This window comes from Apteryx rowi, unplaced genomic scaffold (assembly GCF_003343035.1).
Source record: "Apteryx rowi isolate R43461 unplaced genomic scaffold, aptRow1 scaffold_126, whole genome shotgun sequence".
Classification (NCBI taxonomy): Eukaryota; Metazoa; Chordata; class Aves; order Apterygiformes; family Apterygidae; genus Apteryx; species Apteryx rowi.
This window is the reverse complement of record NW_020447486.1, coordinates 673,296-692,940: the sequence shown is the minus strand read 5'-3', so window position 1 is coordinate 692,940 and position 19,645 is coordinate 673,296. Positions and strand designations below refer to the sequence as shown.

Sequence of the window (19,645 nt, the reverse complement as noted above, 5' to 3'; positions counted from 1 at the left end):
TGATTGTCCACAACAAATTTCCTTTCTTAGGAAGAAGGGGGGCTGGCCAGAAGGGAGGGTGGTTGCAGAGTTTCGAGATGGGTTCCCTGGGCTGTACTCAGGCAAGACATGAAGCCACTGAGTTATAATCAGGATTACTCTATTCTTAGCATCCCAGCRTGTGTTCACCCCCCACATACCACTATCTAAATATAGTGCATACTGAAGGACAGATGCTGCCAAGCTGCATCTGACCCCCTCCTCCCTTGCATTCTGTTCCCAAAAGCTAGGCCAAAATCCCCCAAGACACGTCCAATAATCACTGCATCCTTTTGTCTCTCCAGGACTTTACAAGGAAAATTCTGTTAACGCCTCTTCCCAGTGCTGGCCTTCCTGGCCTCTCCTAGCACTGGCTTTCCTTTCAACAACTTTTCTTCTTCCTTTCCTCTTCATTTGTTGTCCTTAACCTTTTCCTTTTTTTCCCCCTCAGCTGTTTCCGCCCCCTCCCTCTTGTCTGATTCAATAGGATCAGTTAGAGGAACAGGGCAAGGTAATGACAGGAAATATGCATATATATGTATATATATTCATGTAAGTAGGTGCTGCACAGAAAACCAAACCTCCTTGACAAGAGCTCTTTTGTCACAACAAAAGTCCTGGTGTGAGTGCAGTGAGGTGGACAATTTTCTATGTAAATGTATTTCATTGCTTTATAGATCCAATATTCCACATTGATTTATATTTTCAATAGCACAAATGAATAAGACAACAGGTCGTTGAGAGGATCAGAGAATTTGTGGGTTTTTCCCCTCCAAAGGGAGAAGTGAATCCTTCCAGTATGTCCCAGATCGGACAGTGCAATCCCCCTGGGCCAAGGCCAGGGCTGCCCCTTCTCAGCGTCCCTCCGTGCTGCTTCTGACTCACACAAGAAAGTGCTCCAAGGATTTGCTACAGGAAGCAGGAGGGATTTCTCTTTAAAATGCCACTTTTCTCATCCTTTGCCATCTCTTCAGAAGAGCTGCCAGGTGACACCTTTCTTCCTGTCCGCAACCTAAGCAAAAGCTCCCTATTAGCAACGCCGCATGTGGCTCGCCGGGTGCCCAGGAGAGGGCATCTTTCGGGTATGGGGAGCAAGTGGTTGAGGTGAGGGCAGCCCGACCTTCAGGGTGGGCAGTGAGCCTGGCCCATGGCCTCAAAGCACTTGGTGCTGCCCTCACTGTGAGTGAGACATGCAGGCTGCGGTTCGTCTTTAAAGGTCTCCATAGCCCGGTGCTGGGAGTCATACAAACTGGCAGGCTTGTACTGGTCTCCATCCAGCGGCTGTCCAGTGTCTGGCAGGCAGCACCCTGCTGACAGGGCTGTGGATTAACTCCTATCCTTTCTGTGCAATATGCTTTTTTCCTTCTCTCCCTGCAGAATCCTCTTCTGCCTTTAACCCCTTTGCTCTTCTCCCCTGGCAAATTCAGTGAGTTTGGGGTTTGTCATTAAAGTGAAGCTGTGAATAGTGTCTTTCCCTCTGCCCCAGGAAGCAGATTTATAAATTCCTGGGGAGGAATTTATAAACCGGGGGGAGCTGAATGCCGGGAATACTTGCATGCTATTTTCAGACTCTCTAGGTCTTTCCTGGGCTGGCCACTGGTCCTCTTTTTGCAAGGAGGAGTGGAGAGAGGGAGAAGTCCTCTTTTGTATTACAGGGCTCCTGCAACAGCACTGAAGTAACTCTCGTTGCTTTAGAGCACAGGCCTTTTGCCTCTCTGGTAAAATCTGAGCACACATCAGGCCAGAGTTGCTGGGCCTGCACCTTTGCCAGCCACAGAAGAAATATGTTGCCAGCTCACGTTACTCAGCCTGTGCGGGGCAGCTATCGTGGTCCCACCAGCCTCCTCCACTGCACAGGTGCCTGGAGCAGCGGCGGGCAGTGTGCGAGCGCAGCCTGGCCCTCCCTGCCTGGGAATCCCGATGCTTGCCGGCAGGGTCCCGCAGCACTAAGGGGCCAGTGGACCGTAGGAAGCCCGAAAGGCTTACTGCCACCGGTCTGGGCGGTCACCAGCCCACAGCCAGCTGGTTTCAGCTAGCATGGAGGAGTATGCTGGGATGTGAGGAATGCTCTGAGCACCTGCTGGCAGCCTTTAAGCTCCAGTTCCCTTGCTCTGTAATCGGGAGAGGTACTCAGCAAACATGTTCCCATCCAGGGCTGAGCACTGAGCACTTGGCCTGGAGCAGCCGTTGGCCTTTTGGGGAATATTATGGGGACACTTTCCTTTTAAACCACACTTCAGCTTTCTCCCTCTGCATTAGTTGCTGTGTCAGTGGGTAGCGGTGCTGCTATTTCTTCTTGGTTAACAGCTGCCCCCTTCCTAGTATCGGCAAGGGGCATTTGTACTGTAACAGCAGCAAAGTGGTTCTTCACCAATAGTTTATTGCAGACCCACATGTTCTCATTCCAGGCTGTTTATATTAACAAGGAAGGAGATAAAGGGCTAAGATGACAGGAGCTGATGGATATGACAGCTGGGGTGAGCCAGTTCCTATTTTAAGCATGCTGGCAAAATTTGGGGTCAAGCTGGAGAGGCTACAGAGTGATAAAGTGCCAGTGAACACACAAACAACTCAGAGGATAGCCCACCCTCTTTCCACTCTCTTCCCCAACACCTCTCAGCTTTGCTGGCAGGCTGACCAGGGAGGTGTGCTGCTCTTGCCTGCTCAGCCCTGGCCAGCAGAGTCAAGCCCTGGGCGCAAACGCTCCATGGGTGTCAAGGGCCTGGGCCCTGAGACCAGCTGGTGGTGCCAAGGGACCTCCTTGGGGCTCCAGCTCTCTCCTTCCCTCCTCCCCGCTGCCCTGCAGCAGTGCTGATGGGACAGAAATCCTCTCACCTCCGCTTCCCTTCCTGGGGCTGCCGTGGGATGCAGGGCAAAGTAGCTTGTGCAGTTTCCCCATATACTTGCAGAGGATTATGGCCAAGTCTGGTCACTTGAGCAGCAAGACTAGAAGATATAGGCGAAGGTGTCCTGTTGTGCATTACCTCTCTGCAGGGATCTGCCATGGTTGGTTTACTGGACACTCTGTTAAACAGCTCTGCACTGATTTGTCTCTCAGTCAACAACACTGCAAGAGCTGAAGAAATTTGCCAGAAGCATTTACAAATGCAGTGTATTGCTACCTTGGGCCTGATTTGCTCTGGCCCTGTGTTTTTGTCTGGCTATTCTTGCCTGTGCAAAGTGAGTACATTATGGGTCCTAAACAGTCCTATAAGAAGACTGTCCAGTTGCTTACCTACATGGGAGAGGTCTGTGCTTTGGGCTGAGCTGGCATTTGCTTTGCTTGCTTGAGTTAACAGAAAGGCTAGGCTGGGTCAGGGTTTCAATAGAAGGTTTTACTTGTGCATGAGGGAAAGAAAGAAAGGAGAAACACATGGTCTAAGGAGGCCATGAGAAGCCACAGAACTGGGACCTAGTCTGGAACTAGGGATCCAGTCTCCACTTTCAGATACATCAATGCATATCCAGCACAGCTCCTGTTAAGGCTAAAGATTTACTCCAGGTTTATGCTGGTGTAACAGGACACCATATGGCCTGACTGAGATGTACAGAAACATGATGGCCAAAGCCATGAGAGCAGGAATGCTTGACAGCAGGAAGTGCCATGGAGCCCCCACCTCCTCGCAAGGTCGGCTTCCCCGAGGAAGGTGCCTGCAGGGAGTGTCTGCGTGCATGCTGGGGGTCACGCCAAGGACATGTAGTAGGGGCGGACAGCAGGAAATGCTCACGCACAGCCAGGTACATGGATTGTTTGGAAAGAAATCCTGTTCCTTTTCAAAAACACAGACTCCCTTTGCAACTTAGGGGATAGGAAAAGAGCATGTAGATGTTCATCTGCATTGAAAGACTCAAATCCGGCTGGTGCTCACATCAGGCCTATGCTTACCATCATGACCCTTGGAATAACCAGGGATGCAGAAGCCCAGCAGCACAACCAGGACTCACTCAAGGGCACTGGTCCTTCATTGGCAGCGCAGTGTTCTTAGGCCTGATTTGGTTCCTTCAGGGATGGAGCAGTAAATGGGCCAGCAGAGAACAAGCAACTGAGCTAAATAGCTGCTATTCTTCCCTTCATCCCTAACCTCTTTCTTCTGCATTTCCAGATTCGAAAGAGAAGCAAAGCATGCCGTGGAGGCCTGTGGGAAAATGATGTGCTAGTATCCATCAATGGGAAATCGTGTGCTGGCCTCTCCCATGCTACTGCCATGCAGATCATCGACTCTTCCAACGGCATGCTCAACATCCGTGTGAAAAGGTAATAACCACTCCCAGTCACTGGTGCTGTGGCAGCGCAGGCAGCAGGGCAGCTTCATCCAGCACAGCAGTTACCCACGCCCAGCGGAGAGAAGGCAGGCAGGAAGCCTTTGGTTTCTTCATACTCTGATGCATACTAGGAGGAGTTCTCCATGGCTAAGGTGTGGTCATCCAAAATTTTTGGACCGTCTCTGTGCTGCTCTCCAGAGTGAACTGACCCCAGATCTCCCTGCCCCTCCGGCTGTAGGGAAATCTGTTTCCAGTGTGAGGAATATGACACAAAGAGTGAGCTATTTAGACTCCTACCAGGTAGTTGCCATAGGGCAGTTCATCTCAGCAATTAATAGAGATTTCAGTTCATTATGGATAAATGATTATTCTGTAGAAATGGATTTGACTACGCATTGGATAACTGAGCCAAGACAAAGAGTGAAGGAAAGATTACCCAGAACATTTGCTGCAGGAGGTCATGGTAGTCCAGTGGGGTGTGAAAAGAGTTCCACAAAACTAAGAGATAGGTAGGTGAGTCCCTTTTTCCAGGAAGAAGTATCTCTAGCAAAGCCTCTAGTCTAGCAGAATACAGGAGACGAGGCTCAGCTTTAAGCAAGAAAATGGTCCCAGTGACTTCACTGGTTCTACCAGTGCTAAAGTTAACCCTGTGCCTCAGTGCATGTTGGATGAGGCCCAAGCTGTAAATTTATCATGTAAAGACAAGGATAGGAAGATCTGTGAGGTCCCAGCTAATCTGCACTACTCCCAAAACTACTTCCCTGGTGTGTTCTGATGCGCTCACCCAATACCCCGGCTGTGATTAAGTGTGATGAGTGAGCCCTGCAGAAGACGGCCAGAATAGCACCTGGTCCCAGGCCAAGGCCTTATCTCACCACATTGGAGCCTATCTGCAGCCAACAGGTGCCGGGGCAAATTCCACTGGGCCAAAATCAGCACACTTTGAATTAGCAAAGTGACAAAGGCAGGCCAGAGAGCCAACATCAGATGGTTTGGGAATAACATAACTAGTTGGCTTCATCTTGGGTAGTGGAGGACTCATCAAATATTGCTGTCTGATCACATCTCTATTCCCACTTCATATTTATATTCCCGGGGAGAACAGCAATCAGTTCCTTTCAGACAGAAGAGGTAGCTGGATGACTCCAGAGTATGTAAGGTCATATGTGTATTTCTGTTTGGGGCAGGATGTGTGTGAAAAGAGAGAGAGAGAGAGAGAGAGAGAGAAAGATTGTGACCTCAGTGGAGAAGACAAATAGGCTTACAAGCAGTAATGCTTTTCATTTATCTGCTCTAGTATTTAAAGAAAAGGAAGGACTTCTATGTTTTGTTTGGGGAGACAAATGAGAGTTCATAATAATAAACATTATTAAAAAAATAAACTGACAAAGAAAAAGTGCCAAGCCCTTAGTTTCCAACAAGGTTTGCATTTGTCATGAACATGAATTTTTCACACTTCAGAGGCTGGATAAAAACGAATTAGAATCCAAATCATGAACTTCATAGCTTTCCAGAGGCAACACTCTGCCTGGCTCTGCAGCAGGCATGCTCAGAAAGCATATACTTGGGGCTCCTTTGTAACAACAAGCCTTGGTGGCTCTGGCAAGGGAAGGAAAAAGTTCTCTGCCTTATCTGTATGGTCCAGGGTCAAACTGCCTTTGAAATCCAGACTAGCTCTTGAGGAGGAGGAGAGCAGAACTGGCTCCTTCCCGCCAACGTAGCCAGTTCTCCCTCCAGCAGCCAGCGATGGGACTGACTGCCCATACTCTGCCCTGCCCCAACTCTGGCACATCCTTCCTGCTGGTTTCTGGGCTAGAAGCTGGTATGTCTAAGCCAAGGTGAATGCCACCATGGAGCTGCCGGGCTGGCATGACTGCAGTAGTCATCAAAACCCTCACACTCGGGTTGCTTGCTTGAGAAGCAGTCCCACAGTGAGCAGGTCACTGATCGGACCTTTCTGACCAGCAGAGTCCTACCCCAAAACCATCTTGGTCCTTTTTCTCCTAAGTATTTTCTATTTACTCCCATGTAGGGGGCAGGGCAAACACATGACACTGACTCCTGCCTTTGAAGCCCACTGTAAACTAAAGCAGTTTTGAGGATGCCCTGACCTGCATGGCTGACACAACTCTAAGATGCAATTCCAGCTGCCAGTAGCATCTGGAGTGTGGTGGGATGACTAAGGCACTCTCTCCCTGATGTGCCTGGCAAGCTGCAGGCTGTGGCCTGGAAGCAGCACATTGCTTTGTACTGAGGGATATTTGCTACACAGAAATTCACCTCCCGAGGAGAAAGGCCTGGGGAGCTGATTAAGTTGGCTCTGCAGATTTTTATGCTCTCAGGGCATTCTGATTTGCATGTGCTTAACACCTGGTTTTCAAAGAGGTCATGAAGCAGAAAATCAGGATGAGAGCGTGTAGCTGCCTTGGCGTCTGCGCTTTAGGTGTCTGTGCCCCTGAAAGACACCTAAACCCCGGCTCAGAGTTCTTGTCCCTTCCTCGCCCGTGGACTCTCTCCTCACATGCAGGGGTTCCCTTGCAGGCCCCCGTCACCCAGACCTCACTCGCCGCTTTTCCTTCTCCCCGCAGAATAGTCGGCGGTGACCAGACGGGCCCCCGGCTCCAGCGCTCCCCTTCCCCAGGGCAGCGAGTGCTCTCCCCGCCGTCCCCGCTCAGCCCCCCGGCGCAGCTGCTCAGCCCCGAGCCGGCCGGAGCCCCGGCCCCGGCACAGCCCCAGCAGCCGCGGAGGCCGCAGAGGCGCCTGGAGAGCCTGACCTCCCCCCCAGACAGCGAAGCCTACTACGGCGAGACCGACAGCGATGCCGACAGCACGGCTCAGGAGAAGCACCGCCGGGCCCGCAAGAAGAGCCCACGCTCCCCGCCGGGCAGCACCACCAGCAAGGCGGAGGCGCCTCAGGATGAGGTCTCCCTGTCCGAGCAGAGCGGCTATGAGAGCACCCCAGAGGCTGCCGCGCAGGAGGGAGCCGAGGCGGCTGGCTCCGGCGGGGTGGCCAAGAGGGAGATCGCCTGTCCGCCCGGCGGCCGCGCGGACACCCCTTTCTCGGATAGCGAGGGGCAGCTGCAGCTGCCCTCGCCGGAGGGATGGGAGCCTTCTCCAGAGGCCCTGCTGCTGCCCCACGCCACCAAGGCTATCCGAGCGGAGCGCCATCTCATCCCCATGGTGGGGCCCGTTGCGCACCCTGTCGACGAAGACCTAACGACTACGTATGCGGAGAAAGCCAAGCAGGCCAGTAAGTCCCCGGCACCCCACCACTCGCTCCTGCCCTCTCCCTGCGCGGGATCTCCTTCCAAAAGCCCCGTCCTCGTGGGTGTCAAGGGGGTTATTTCCTCTGGCGTGGGGTGAAGCCAAGCCAGGTCAGCCCTGCAGGGACTGGGGTTTCCTACTGCAGCTTTGGCACTGGGGTCTAGCTCACCCAGGATGTCCCACGCGACAGGTAAGACAAAGGGTCCAGGGTCTAGGATTCACTTTAGGCTGAAGAATATGCAGGGGAAATGATGCTGCCAGGGAAGAAACTGGGGTTTAAATTTCTTGGGCCCGGCCATTCAGTGATCTCAGTGACTTCAGTTTGCTCCTTAGCTATCTGTGTCCACACACAGGGCCCACTCAGAGGGACCTCAGAGGAGCCCCTGGTTCATCTCATCCCTCCCCAGGCACAGAGGCATATGGCATTATACATGACTAAGGACCAAGCAAGGAAATCATCTGCAGTCAGCCCAGTGCTACAGGAGTGTTGGCAGTAGCTCCTTTATTTCTTTGGGACTGCTTCACTCTGTCAAGCTCAAGGAGGGGCTTGTCTACATCCATGTTTGGAGGATGTTTTCTGCAGTCATCTGCTGCAGCAAGGGTGGCTGTGCGGGGCAGCAGCAGTAGCTGCTGAGCTCTGGTAGAACTGGTCTCTTTTAAGTTATCAGTAGCAGGGGCCTGCCAGTAAGGACATGTAGGAGCAGGTAAATCAGTTAATTCTGACAGTTCCTTGTAGTGGGACCCTGTTACCTGACACCTTTCCAAGTGGAATAAAGCACTGAAAAATACTGTGTGGCGCCTGGGTCATGGATCTGAAGTGACCTTAACTGTGAATATGTTTTCTGCTTTCTGCTACATGTGTGTTATTTCAAACACAAACACAAAGGCAGAGCAAGATCCTGTTTGACTTCACAGCTGTAATCTATCTATGTTAAAAACAAGGTCATCAATAATTTTTTTCATGAGTACCTCAGTGCACAGTATGACTGACTAATTTACACTTCTCTTAGCCTAGAAATGAAGCAGGTTTTAAAAAACTGACTTTAATGGGGGACTTAACTTGGAGGATCACTCATGGGAGCCCTTATTACAGACTGGGAAACTGAGATATAGAAAAGTTAATAGAAATAAAATGCACAGATTCTAACTCTAATTCTTTGCTTTAAATGCTAAACACGTTTTTCCAGAGCAAATAACATTGCAAAACAATTGTTAAGCCTCTCTTTTCTCTTTTAATTGGGCTGAATATTCCTCTATCTACTTTGCTTAAGGGATCCTTTGGAGGTTACTTTCAAATCTAGGTTGCTTCCTTCAGGCAGGGCACTGGCTTACTGCTCTGCCCTGCGCTGAGAGGACAGACTCAGCTGGTTCCCGTAAATCAGGCCCTGCTAGGCAGTACAACTGACCTGGTGCCTCATACTGTTCCCCAGCCTGTTTAGCATTCACTTTCCTTAGGAGAGGAAAGAAAGTAGTAATTTCAGCCTCCCTGAGGATGAAGCTATTTTTTCCCCTTCAAATAATGTACAAGCATGAGGCGAATGTTGAGAAAGGCATGTTCAGCTGCTCTCTGCCACCCGATAGTCCTAGCAGTGGATGAGCAATTGCTTTACATCAAGGCTTATTTCCASGGACAGCGTCAGTAGAGAAGGCTCCCAGGAAAGCCACGTATTTAATGCAGAGCATTTCCAATGGCAAGATAATATCCCATGGCAGAAGGTGATGCAACTCTATTGCCAGCTAGAGGGAGGGTTCCTAGAAGCATTGCAGAGTGAGGTAATATTTTATTTTTCCTAATACACCCACCTTTTGGATTATGTTTGACCATAGGTCTCCTTATGTAAGAGTCACAGCATAGCTCTGCCATGGATGGATGGCAGAGCTTCATGGCAATTCACATACCAGCTTGGCCTTTTCTTGAATTAGCAAGTAATGTGAAGGCAGATCTCTAAGTCTTGGTTATGCTGGAGCACAGTAGCCATTAAAAAAGAAAAAAGTCATGGTCATTAGCCACTAACTCTGGGAAGGAAGGAAGCAAGGAAGGAAGGAAGGAAGGAAGGAAGCAGGATGGAAGGTGTTCACTATGGGGTTAGCAGAGCTAAGGAGCACCCACACCTCCCACAGGCGGAAGGGTGGACTCCTGAGCTGCCCTGACTCCCAAGGGGAGGCTGCCTGCAGAGGAGCTATAGGCAAGGGAGGCGCATGGTGCTGCCTCTGGTGTCAGGAAGCTGTAGCCTTGGAAGGATATTTGGACATGCATTGATTCGGCTGCCTCCAGGCTCTTTGGAGTCAGCAGAGTGTAAAGCTCTATTTCTCTGCCTTTCCTTAGCAACACCCAAAGCACAATAGCCTCCACTGGGACAGGGGGACTCCTGAGCTTTGGTAAATGTGGAGACAAAATCAAGCTCATGGTTTAGAAACTAAGCAAGTTTTTAAAAACTGACTTAACTGGGGTAGAGGACTTGGAGGATCAGTGACAAGAGCCCAGAACTTGATGTACAGGCAGCAGGCACTTAAGGATCATTCTTGCTACCTAATCAGATCTCTGCCTTTTGCAGCACTAACTACCTCTCKAAACATATTCCCAGTGTACCTGCTCAGCAAACCCTCCTTATCTTGCCACAGCTGCCATTGCACCGTAAAAATGTGAATAACTCTTTTTTTGTTTGTTGGGACTGTTACCAGATGGTTCCTTGCCTCTGCTTCCTAGAATGTACTCCTCCAGCTTTCTCATGCCTGCTGTGATGTTTGCTCTGAGTTTTGGAGAATTTTTCTTATCCTTTGTATTCATTCTAACTTTTCACTGTCATTCTTAAGTGACAGAAACCTTCTCCCTTTCCCACCTGCCCCTGCACCTCAGGCAAAGAGAATTGCAGGCATAATTGCAGCAGAGTTCCCCAGAAGCAACATTAAATCTACAGAYGAATAGGTGAAATTCCTGTGCCAGAACAGAGATACAGAAAAGTTCTTTTGCACACCACCAAGAATAGCAACTGACATTTTTTATAGCCCTATTGGCCTGCAGGGATCTCAGTAAGACTGCTAGGGCTTGTCAGCTCTTGGGCTTTCTCAGACTTCCGATCTCTAGCTCTGCTCTTTAATTTCTATCCCTAGAGTTTTTTTAGACCTTTGCTTTCTCAACATTCACCTCACTGAATGCTTTCCAGAGCTCTGAGCTTTCCAGATCATTTGTAAGTTAATTCAGCCCCTGCCTCCCCTTTTTTGTATAACTTTCCTTCAGTTCTGGTGGTGTTAGCAAATCTGATCTGGGCTGTTTGTATACAGTTTTCAAGATCATCAATGAAACTATGAAATGCTTCTCACACTCTCCCRACCCTCTTTCCTGCCCTCATCCTGATGGATGATCAGTATTTATGCTCTGATTGCTACTGATTCATTTTCTGGTAGTTTTCATCTGATTGACCTCTTTCAGTACACTTATTTTTTTGCATCAAAACCCYCACTTCCTGACAACTATAGCTGCTTTCCCAGCCTTTGCTAAGAGCATATAAATCACACAGCAATTGCTAGGGGTAACACTGCTGTCTAACATCTGCTTTGAACAGCGGTAACACTGGAGCGAATGGAGCTCACTTGCTTACACTAGCCACGGATTTGACTTCAGGAGCAGAACAGGCAGATGCATCCACTGCATGGTGGCAAGTACAAGCAGCCCAAAAGGATGATTTGGCAGTGGATGGGATGGAACAAAAGTAGCACAGGGAGGAGGGGGCACCCACTGATGCCCTGCATGCAGTCAGCTTCTGTGATGTGCCTCTCCTTCCCCAGCAAAGACACAAGAGCTTAGAGCTCCTTAGAGAGGCAGCAGCCCTTGCAGGGAGGTTTGGGCCAGTCTCCTTCAAAGTTCCTGCCCTATCAGAAGTTGCACATTGGTGCTGGCTCATTTCTCCAGCCTGTGGGATGAGCTCCTCCATCTGCCCAGCCCTCCACAGGACACAACTGCCAGAAGCTTGCTGGGACATGCCAGCTCAAACACCACTCAGATCAYTGCTGGGCAGACTAGCAGGGCAGTGAGGAGCCACTCACCATCCAAGTGTGGGGAACTTGCCCTACAAGTAATAGGGACTTCAGTCTTCATTGCTACCCGCTGGCTACTGTGCGCCCTGTTGTTTTGCTCAAAGGGGCAAGAGAACAGCTAGCAAACAGGGACTTTCTGCTCTACTTTAAATGAACTACAGGAGCGCATTCATACCTGTGAATAGCCAGTATTTTAGTAGCCAATATTTTGCCTAGTCTTAAGAAACAAAAGTACAAACTCATTTCCTTTCCATAATAACAGTCAATTGCTCTGTTTAAGAGGTAATTTAATTCCTGGGGAAGGTGGGGGGGGGGCTTTAGGTTCCTAATTCATCATCACTGTCAAGGGTCAAGCCACATCCTCCCCAGCGGTGACTTCTGTGCTGCCTGGACAGTGCAGCAGGGAAGTAAGAGGTAACAAATTGGAAAACAGAAATAAAAGAATCATGACTGAGTTGCAGGAGGTTAGCAGAAAGCAGGGGCTTACAGCAGGGAAAATCAGCCTATACCTGATACAAGTAATTGCTGGTGAGGTTCCTCGATTCCCCACAGCTCCATGATGGCTCTTGTGGTGTCTCCCTTCTGCACAAATGCTCCCCCCACCCTGGGAGGCTTGGGATCCATCCGTAGCCAGGGCTGCTTCTCCTCAGACACCTGGGCACTGTAAGGTGTGCTGTAATTTCACCCCCATCCTAAATTGTCTCACATGTGAAATGAGCTCAGGCTTTCTCACCAATTGGAAATACCAATCGCTGGCAGAAGACAGGCATACCAGGACAGCAGTCTAGTCCTAACTTGCTATCACACTGTAGGAATTTTTGTCACTGCAAGAAGTGCTTCAAAATATCTCAATTTAAACTTATCCACTGGACTATTTTTAGTTCCCAGGACTCAAGAGCCTTTCCATGTATGGTGGAGGAAGGGAGGAAAAAATGGGTGGGGAAATTTCCTCCTCTGCTTTATATGGGCCTGGCTGCCTGCGCAGATTCATCAAAGTTACTACATTCCACATCAGAAAAGGAAATCTTCCTTTTTAAAGCGAATGTACAGCAACATCACTTGACGAGATAGGATGCTTATAAATAAGTGGCCTATTCATTGGAGGGTCATACAGATTTCTTCTTCCAAGGGTGACTACAATCACACTTCTCTGCAGAGAGGGTGAGTGTAACAAGCCAACCATCAGCTTATTACAATGGGTGTAGGCCATAGGAGTTGTGAAGAAGATAAAGTACCTGAATGGCAGTTTGAACTTGCTGCACCACATTTTCTACTTGGCTTTCAGTTTTGACAACTGTAACTCTAATGATGGATGTTAGGCTAGCTTAATGCTTTTGCCATTCTCTGCAGTCTAGAAGACCAAAGGGTTTAGGATGGTAGTCAACTGTCCCCATCCTACCTGCTTTAAGGTAGAATAGAAAGGCATTCTGCATAGACCAGGAGGAAATCAAGATTCATTGCCTGAACTATTGATCTTATAGGAGGTCTGTTTCTAGCGGTATGAAGCAATGCTGAATAACCCTTGGCCCTTGCTACTCAGTGAGCAGCCAACCACTAGGAGAACAAGGAGAACTGCCTCTGTGGTTGAATGACAGATGGAGAATCTGATCTCACTTCAGCTCACATTAAACTGGGAATTGCCTACACCTGGGAAATCAAGAAAACTACATTGGTGTATGCAATTGAGTTGTACATCTTTGCTTAAGAATCTCTCACTTAGTATTAACATTCAGTTTTGAATTCTCTGCAGCTTGGAAGGCATTAGTAAAGAAGATAACACTGAGATAAACACAGTGCATCTGGGGCCCTCTCAATCCAATTTTAGGCTTGAATATGGTATACCTTTTGTCCTTATGCCTTTGGTTTATATTCTTCTTCTATCTAAAGCACAGAGGTGATATTTTCTGGCTGATGTATTAACTGCTTGGGCAGACAGAGATTGTATGGTAGTGTTGACTCTCCTGGCTAGTCTGGATGAATTTTTCCTTCTTTCTTGAGCAATCTCAGAAATTGTCACAAGCAACTGGCCATCCTCCTCAGGGGTTCTCRCAGCATCGTTCCCTTTGGGCATCACTCTTGCCCAGCATTTCAATGGAAAATGCTGTGGGCTGCAGCACTGTTAAGTAAAGCTGATAGAGCTCTGCTCTGCTTCTCTCTGCTCAGTACCTCACTGCTATCTTGCTGCCCAAAGCCTGACAGAGATAGGGTTTTAGGTGAACATGCACTCACTCAATAAATCCAGTTGGATATAATGTTCTCAGCGAGGGAAAGATCTTTAGTATCTGAAGATGTCTGGAGGAGAGCTTTATCTCATCCCTGAAGAGGTATACTCACTTTTGTCCTAGTATTTTCAGCTCTAGATGTTTTTTAGTGCGTTTTTTAAACTATCAGTTAGCTCAGACATTACTTCTCTATGCTGTTATTGTCAGGGCAGGGACTTTGACTCTGCAGCACAGTTCCTCAGCCAGATCTTGCTGATGGTGAAATGGTGACAGCAGTTTTCTCCTGAGATCACGCTTCCATAGTCCTTGGAAGGCCCAGGTTAGCGATTTTTCAGAGTATGCTGCCATACACATTTGGCTAGCTTAGCCTGTCTCAGTGCATGCACTTGTGAAGTGACTTTGGTTAGCTGATGGCTGACAGGATGTGTAAGGCTGATGGGGAGTAATGGGATTAAGCCAAATTGTTGCTAATAATTGGCAACATTCATAGTGTGTGTTTTAATTATGCAATGTGCTCAGAACTCAAGGTGATTAGAGCAATAATCACACTGAAACAATTATATAAATAACCCCCCTAGGCTGTCTCAGCCAACCTGATAGTTTCTAGGTTCCAGGATTTTCAGAGCTGAGATAAAAAAAATCTTAATGCAAACAGGCAACAGGAATCCCTCTCCTTGTCCAGGGTTGTTTCCATCAGGTCTGAAAGTGATATGGGACTTGCTGAAAAGTTTGGGACAAGTAGCCAAAACTACAGCGAGACAACACTGAAATGATGAGACAAAGTGATAGTGATAGGGGAGGGAGAGGCATAAAAAGGTGAAGCATAAAAGGACTTTGACAAAGGGTAATTAAACAGCAGGGACATAGCTCAACAGGAATGAGGGAAAATTGTGGCTAGGAAGGAGGAAACTGTCAGCCTGACAAATATCATTCTTTAGTTTCCATTAAATCCATCATAGGAAGAGAGATCAGTTCGTCGTGAAATCTGTAAAGCTTCACTGTTGTCAGTATATCTACTACTTATATTAACCAAGAACCTGTCCCTTAGTATATAAGACATAGGAGCAGGAACAGGGGTGAGTAGATTCAGCATGTCTGAATGTACATATACACTGAGTATACTGAAAAGGACAAGGCTGAATCATATTCTCTCTAGAGGTTTAATATTGGGAATTAGTGGAACTTGTGTCAGAACAGCTCCCAGTCATTGATAAATACTCTGGAATGATGGGACGGGTCTCAGTGGAAAGAGACCAAGAATAGCACAGACACTGGCTCTGGGGATCACAAAAAAGTAAGTTTAGCTTCAGTTAGGTGAATGAAGAAGTTATTTTGAACGCACTTCATGGAAAGCAAGATGATCACTAAAACCAGTATGGATTAATCAAAACTAAAATAAGAGACACTTACTGGCCTGTTTGGTAAAATAACAGGCTTAGTGGCTAAAGAAATAAGGTGTACACAGTATACGCTGACTTCTGTAAGACATCTGATATGGTTCCACATGACTTTTCCAACTAGAAAAATATGGATGAGGTGGGACTACTGTAAGGTGAGTGCACAATTGGCTAAGAATAGAACAGAGAACRTAACTATTAATGTCTCATGATGTCAAGTTAGCTAGTTGGCTAAGTTGATAGTAGTGTTTCACTGCGCTTCTGAATCCAACAGGACTACCTCTATATTTTCACCATGGAGCTTTAAACACTAACATGTCAATCAAATGTCCTCTCCACCTCAATGGTATGTGACTGGGGAAGAGACAGATGACTAAAAATCCCAACCCTTCTCTCTTCTGTCAGTGGATCTTGTCCTCTTGCTGCACCTAGACAGAGCAGGGAGTATGTGCTGTGGGGCACCCCGCAGACCTGAAACTGCTGTTGTTCAGAACTGGGACCTGGCTGGGACACCTTGTGGCTTCTTTCTGATCTTTCTTCCCACAGAAAACGAGGTGTGTGGGGGCATGGGGGCGGGAGGTGGGTTACCTGCATTGAGGAGCTCAGAAGTGTTCCCAGGTCCACCATAATTGTCTTTTTATCTGCTTTTTCAACTGCACACTGCTCCTAGTGAGCCTTTAAAATATTCTTATTTCTCTTGATTGTGTTGTACCTAGCAAGCAGTAACAGGAAATAGCAATAATACCATTTTCAATGAATGGCCTCAGGATGCAGTGGAGATTGCAGTATGTTAATCAGCAGATGACATAAGCATGGAAGGGGCATACAGTTGTCTCATGGAAGGCTGGATTTTTAAAATGTAGTGGGAGCTTGGTAGGTTGCAGAAAGGGACTAAAATCAATCAGATAACAAGGATAAATGGCAAATGCTGCAGGATTAATYGAATGCACAGACAGAGATGGTGAACATGCTTGCCTGTATTACCAGAGAGTGGATGCGCGAAACACTGAAAGACAAAGAGGAGATGAATCAGTAGTACCCTGCTGTTGGAGGTCAAGCAGTTTTGTGAGAATTAACAGAACCTGGTGTCCTTTTAATTTGTCTTCTGTTTGATATCTCATTCTCTCATGTCTAGTAAAATGCAAATCTGTCTGATGCCTCTCACATTCAAAATGGGAGCTCATAAACTCTCTTTTCTGTCCGTTCTTCCATTTTTGGTGCCTAATTAAGACTGCATTCAGGCTTCCCATTTCCTATAGTAGGGCCTGTCTCCTCTGCTCAGCCACCTATTTTAATGTAAACTTGTAGGAGCTTAGTATCTTTGTGACTTCATACTCTTAAAATTAACAAATGGGCTCAAAAGCTATTAGGGTGAAACAGAGAGACTGAAAAACATACAACATGACTGCATAAGCCTCTGTTAGGAAATCAGGCTAAAAATGCACAAGACAGATTCACTAGGAGACTCAACAGGTGCTGCCCTGGCAAAAGAACTCTRCTTTGGCAGTCTTGTCGCAGAAGACTATGTAGGGAACATGCAGGGCCTGAGTTTGAGCTGTCAGCACAGGGAAGCTGGGCATGTGTGCTACCTTTTGCACTGAGCACACATTTCCATCCAACTCRCGAAGAAACACAAACTCTCATTCAACTGAGGGAGACTTTTTTGAGTGAACAAGCTATTCGAGTCTCCAGCAGGACACCATGAGATTAATACATTGCAGCCATTGCAGCGTAGAAATGGCTCCTCTCCCTCTCTGCCTGGTAGGACTCTTCAGTAGCAGTGCAGGAGTCTAAGAATGGCTAAGAATGGTCAAAAAACTGCAAAGTGAGTGGGTGTTTTGCTCTCACAGGCTATAGATAGACCTGCAGAGAAGCTTGATTTGTAGCTGATCTCCATTTCTCTGAAACCAAGAAATCACAGTGGGGCAGTGTCTCAGTGGGAGCTCTTAAAATCACTAGCCATTTAGGAAAATTTTGACATTTCACGAAGTACTTAAAAGTATTTTTAACTTTAGATACATGCTTAAGTGTTGCAGACTTCAGTAGGACCAAAGCATATGCTTGTAGCCTGCTGAATCAGAGCTGAAGTTAGTAGCTATATTTTATATTATGCACAGATTACWTGATGGAAGTGTGCAAACATCCAAGAATGCAAAGTAAGCTTTCTGTCCCAGGAGTTATACCAGTTATTTTAAGTTAAAGAATATATACTCCTCTACCTTATGGTTTCCAATTCCAGCATTGGTTGTAGCTTGAAAGGCTGGSTTACAACAGGGAAATACTTGGAAGGCCAAAAGAACCTATTCAAATCTTATTTTGAAAGRGCTCCAGATATGAAAAACATGAGAAGTCTATAGCCTCTAATGACTTACTGAAATATTTGCAACACTAGCCATGGAAAAATGACCTTGTCTAACATAAATAGCTTGAAAAACAAAATTCTAGTTGATCCCATGTAAAAAAATAGTGGACAAGTAGTATTTCATCATATAGGAATGGGTTCTTTATCTCTGAAATTAGTAGTATGTTTATTTTCAATGGTAATGGCTTTTCTSGAATTTGGTCTTCAGTAATGAAATCTACCGTTGTTTGTTTCCTAGTGAACACGAATAGTTTCTGACATTATGTAAGCCTGCTTGTTCTGTAGTTTTTCTGAGCATACATTAAAGTGCTTTCTTGTAACAGGTCCTGATCTTGAAAAGATACTTCTTATGCTTCTCTTTACTGCAATTAGTAACTTAATTCATTTCACTTTAGTGAAATTTAGTTAAAGTAAGTACACGAAAAAGTCTGTGTAGGCTTTGCTTAATAGCAAATATTATTTCTCATTGATTATTTCAATAGAATTTAGTGAAGAAAAAAATTGAGTGCTGTAAAAGTTAACAAAAAGGYTTCTGTAGAAACTATCCACCACACCAGCAGAATTTAGGAGAGTATTATAACTCTTCTACTCTTCTGTTTACTCTTTTATCTATTCCATCTGAATGCTCTTAATAGAGAAATGTTTCTGTACTACAGAACAATTTTTAGTTTCCAATTGCATACTGCAGATACCACATTCTATAAGGCTTTTCCAAAGAGCCTGTATCCCTCTGAGTGTAAATATTAATCAAAGAAGAAGAAACTGAGCTACATCCATTTCTCTTGCTCTAAGAGCATCTGCATGAGGCATGACAAGTCTCTTATAGCAATGCTGCCTGCAGCAGTTGTCTTCCTTGGAGGGCAGYGATGGCTAATGGATTTCAAGAGGCATGGTCAGACCTTCACTCTTCTAGACCCACTAACACTGGAGACGGTCTGCTCGAGTCCTGAGCGATGGTGTCCTGTGCAGGGRGAACCACTGGGCAGCATCACTCAGCCACGGTTCTGGGTTCTCCCCCCAGCACCTACTGTTCCTCTAGAGAAGGAGGCCTAGCCGCAGTGCAGGGAGATGCAGAGCAGGTCCTGGCTGCGGAGATTTGCAGCCTCCCAGCACCCTCCGCTCCTCTCTTCTCTGTCCAGCCGACTCCTCCCTAAACAGCATCTTGTCTTTCAGCACTTCTCAGTCTCTAGTGCAGGAGCTCTGAATGGCGCTGCCAAAACACCACTTGTCGGCCTCCAAACCCTTCGGCACCCTCCATGGGCACAGCCACACTCTTCAGGGTTGTAGTAACAGCTGCTGCCATTGCAATTCAACTAAACTACACTGCCTGCATCCAGGATCCTAATGCTCTTCTATTAAATGTTCCTCAGTCCTGATCCAGGAATCTGTTTCATGGACTGGTTCTCCTGAGATGTGGAAGGAAACTGATATACACAGAAAAAGAAAGCCTTTCCTCCCCACAGCTGTTCTCCATATATTTACTTGGAGTTGGGTGCTTTCTTGGGTTTTAGAGAAGGAAAGTTGCCTTCCTCCTGGGTAGGTTTCTCTGTGTCTCTGTGCTGGGACATGAGAGCTGTGTTAGCCTCGTCTGTTTGAAGGGTTCTTTAGCATGGAAATGCTGGATGTTGAGGTACTGGAAACAGTTTTTTCTCTGAAGCTTGCACCACAGCTGCAGTAAGAGTAGGGAGCATATTTTCTCATTTTTAAATATAAAAGAGGAGTTTCTCTTCCAGGGAGTGGAGGCTGGGGTAAAGAAGGAGGGTGTTTAAGTGCCAGGTGACAATGTCCATCACACTGCTCAGTGATGAAKTTAGGAAGATAAAAATAGACAGTGACCTCATGGCTTTCGGCAGCAATGCCTATGAGACAAAAGAGAGGCTTTAAAAGGCTTGTGGAGCTGATAGCAAAGGACTTGGACACTTCAGAGTTTTGGTTCTGCTCCAGCAGGGAGCTGCTTCACTTCTCTCTCATTGCCTCTCTCTCTGTTTATGGGGAGCTGTGACTTAAACGGGCTTTGTGACATGCCCAGCTCTCCAGGCCTGGACTCTGCGTTCTCAAGCCTGGATCAGCCCTATGCAGGTACA

The 19,645-nt window shown here is 47.1% G+C and overlaps 1 protein-coding gene across 1 annotated transcript in view; it reads left to right on the top strand.

Moving 5' to 3' along the window:
- The window catches only part of SYNPO2L (synaptopodin 2 like), a 35,493-nt gene that overhangs the window by 10,344 nt on the left and 5,504 nt on the right, over positions 1-19,645 (top strand). The window contains exons 2-3 of the mRNA XM_026055814.1: positions 4,122-4,273; positions 6,870-7,531. Coding sequence (XP_025911599.1) covers positions 4,122-4,273; positions 6,870-7,531 — 814 coding nt within the window. The remainder of the gene's footprint in view (positions 1-4,121; positions 4,274-6,869; positions 7,532-19,645) is intronic.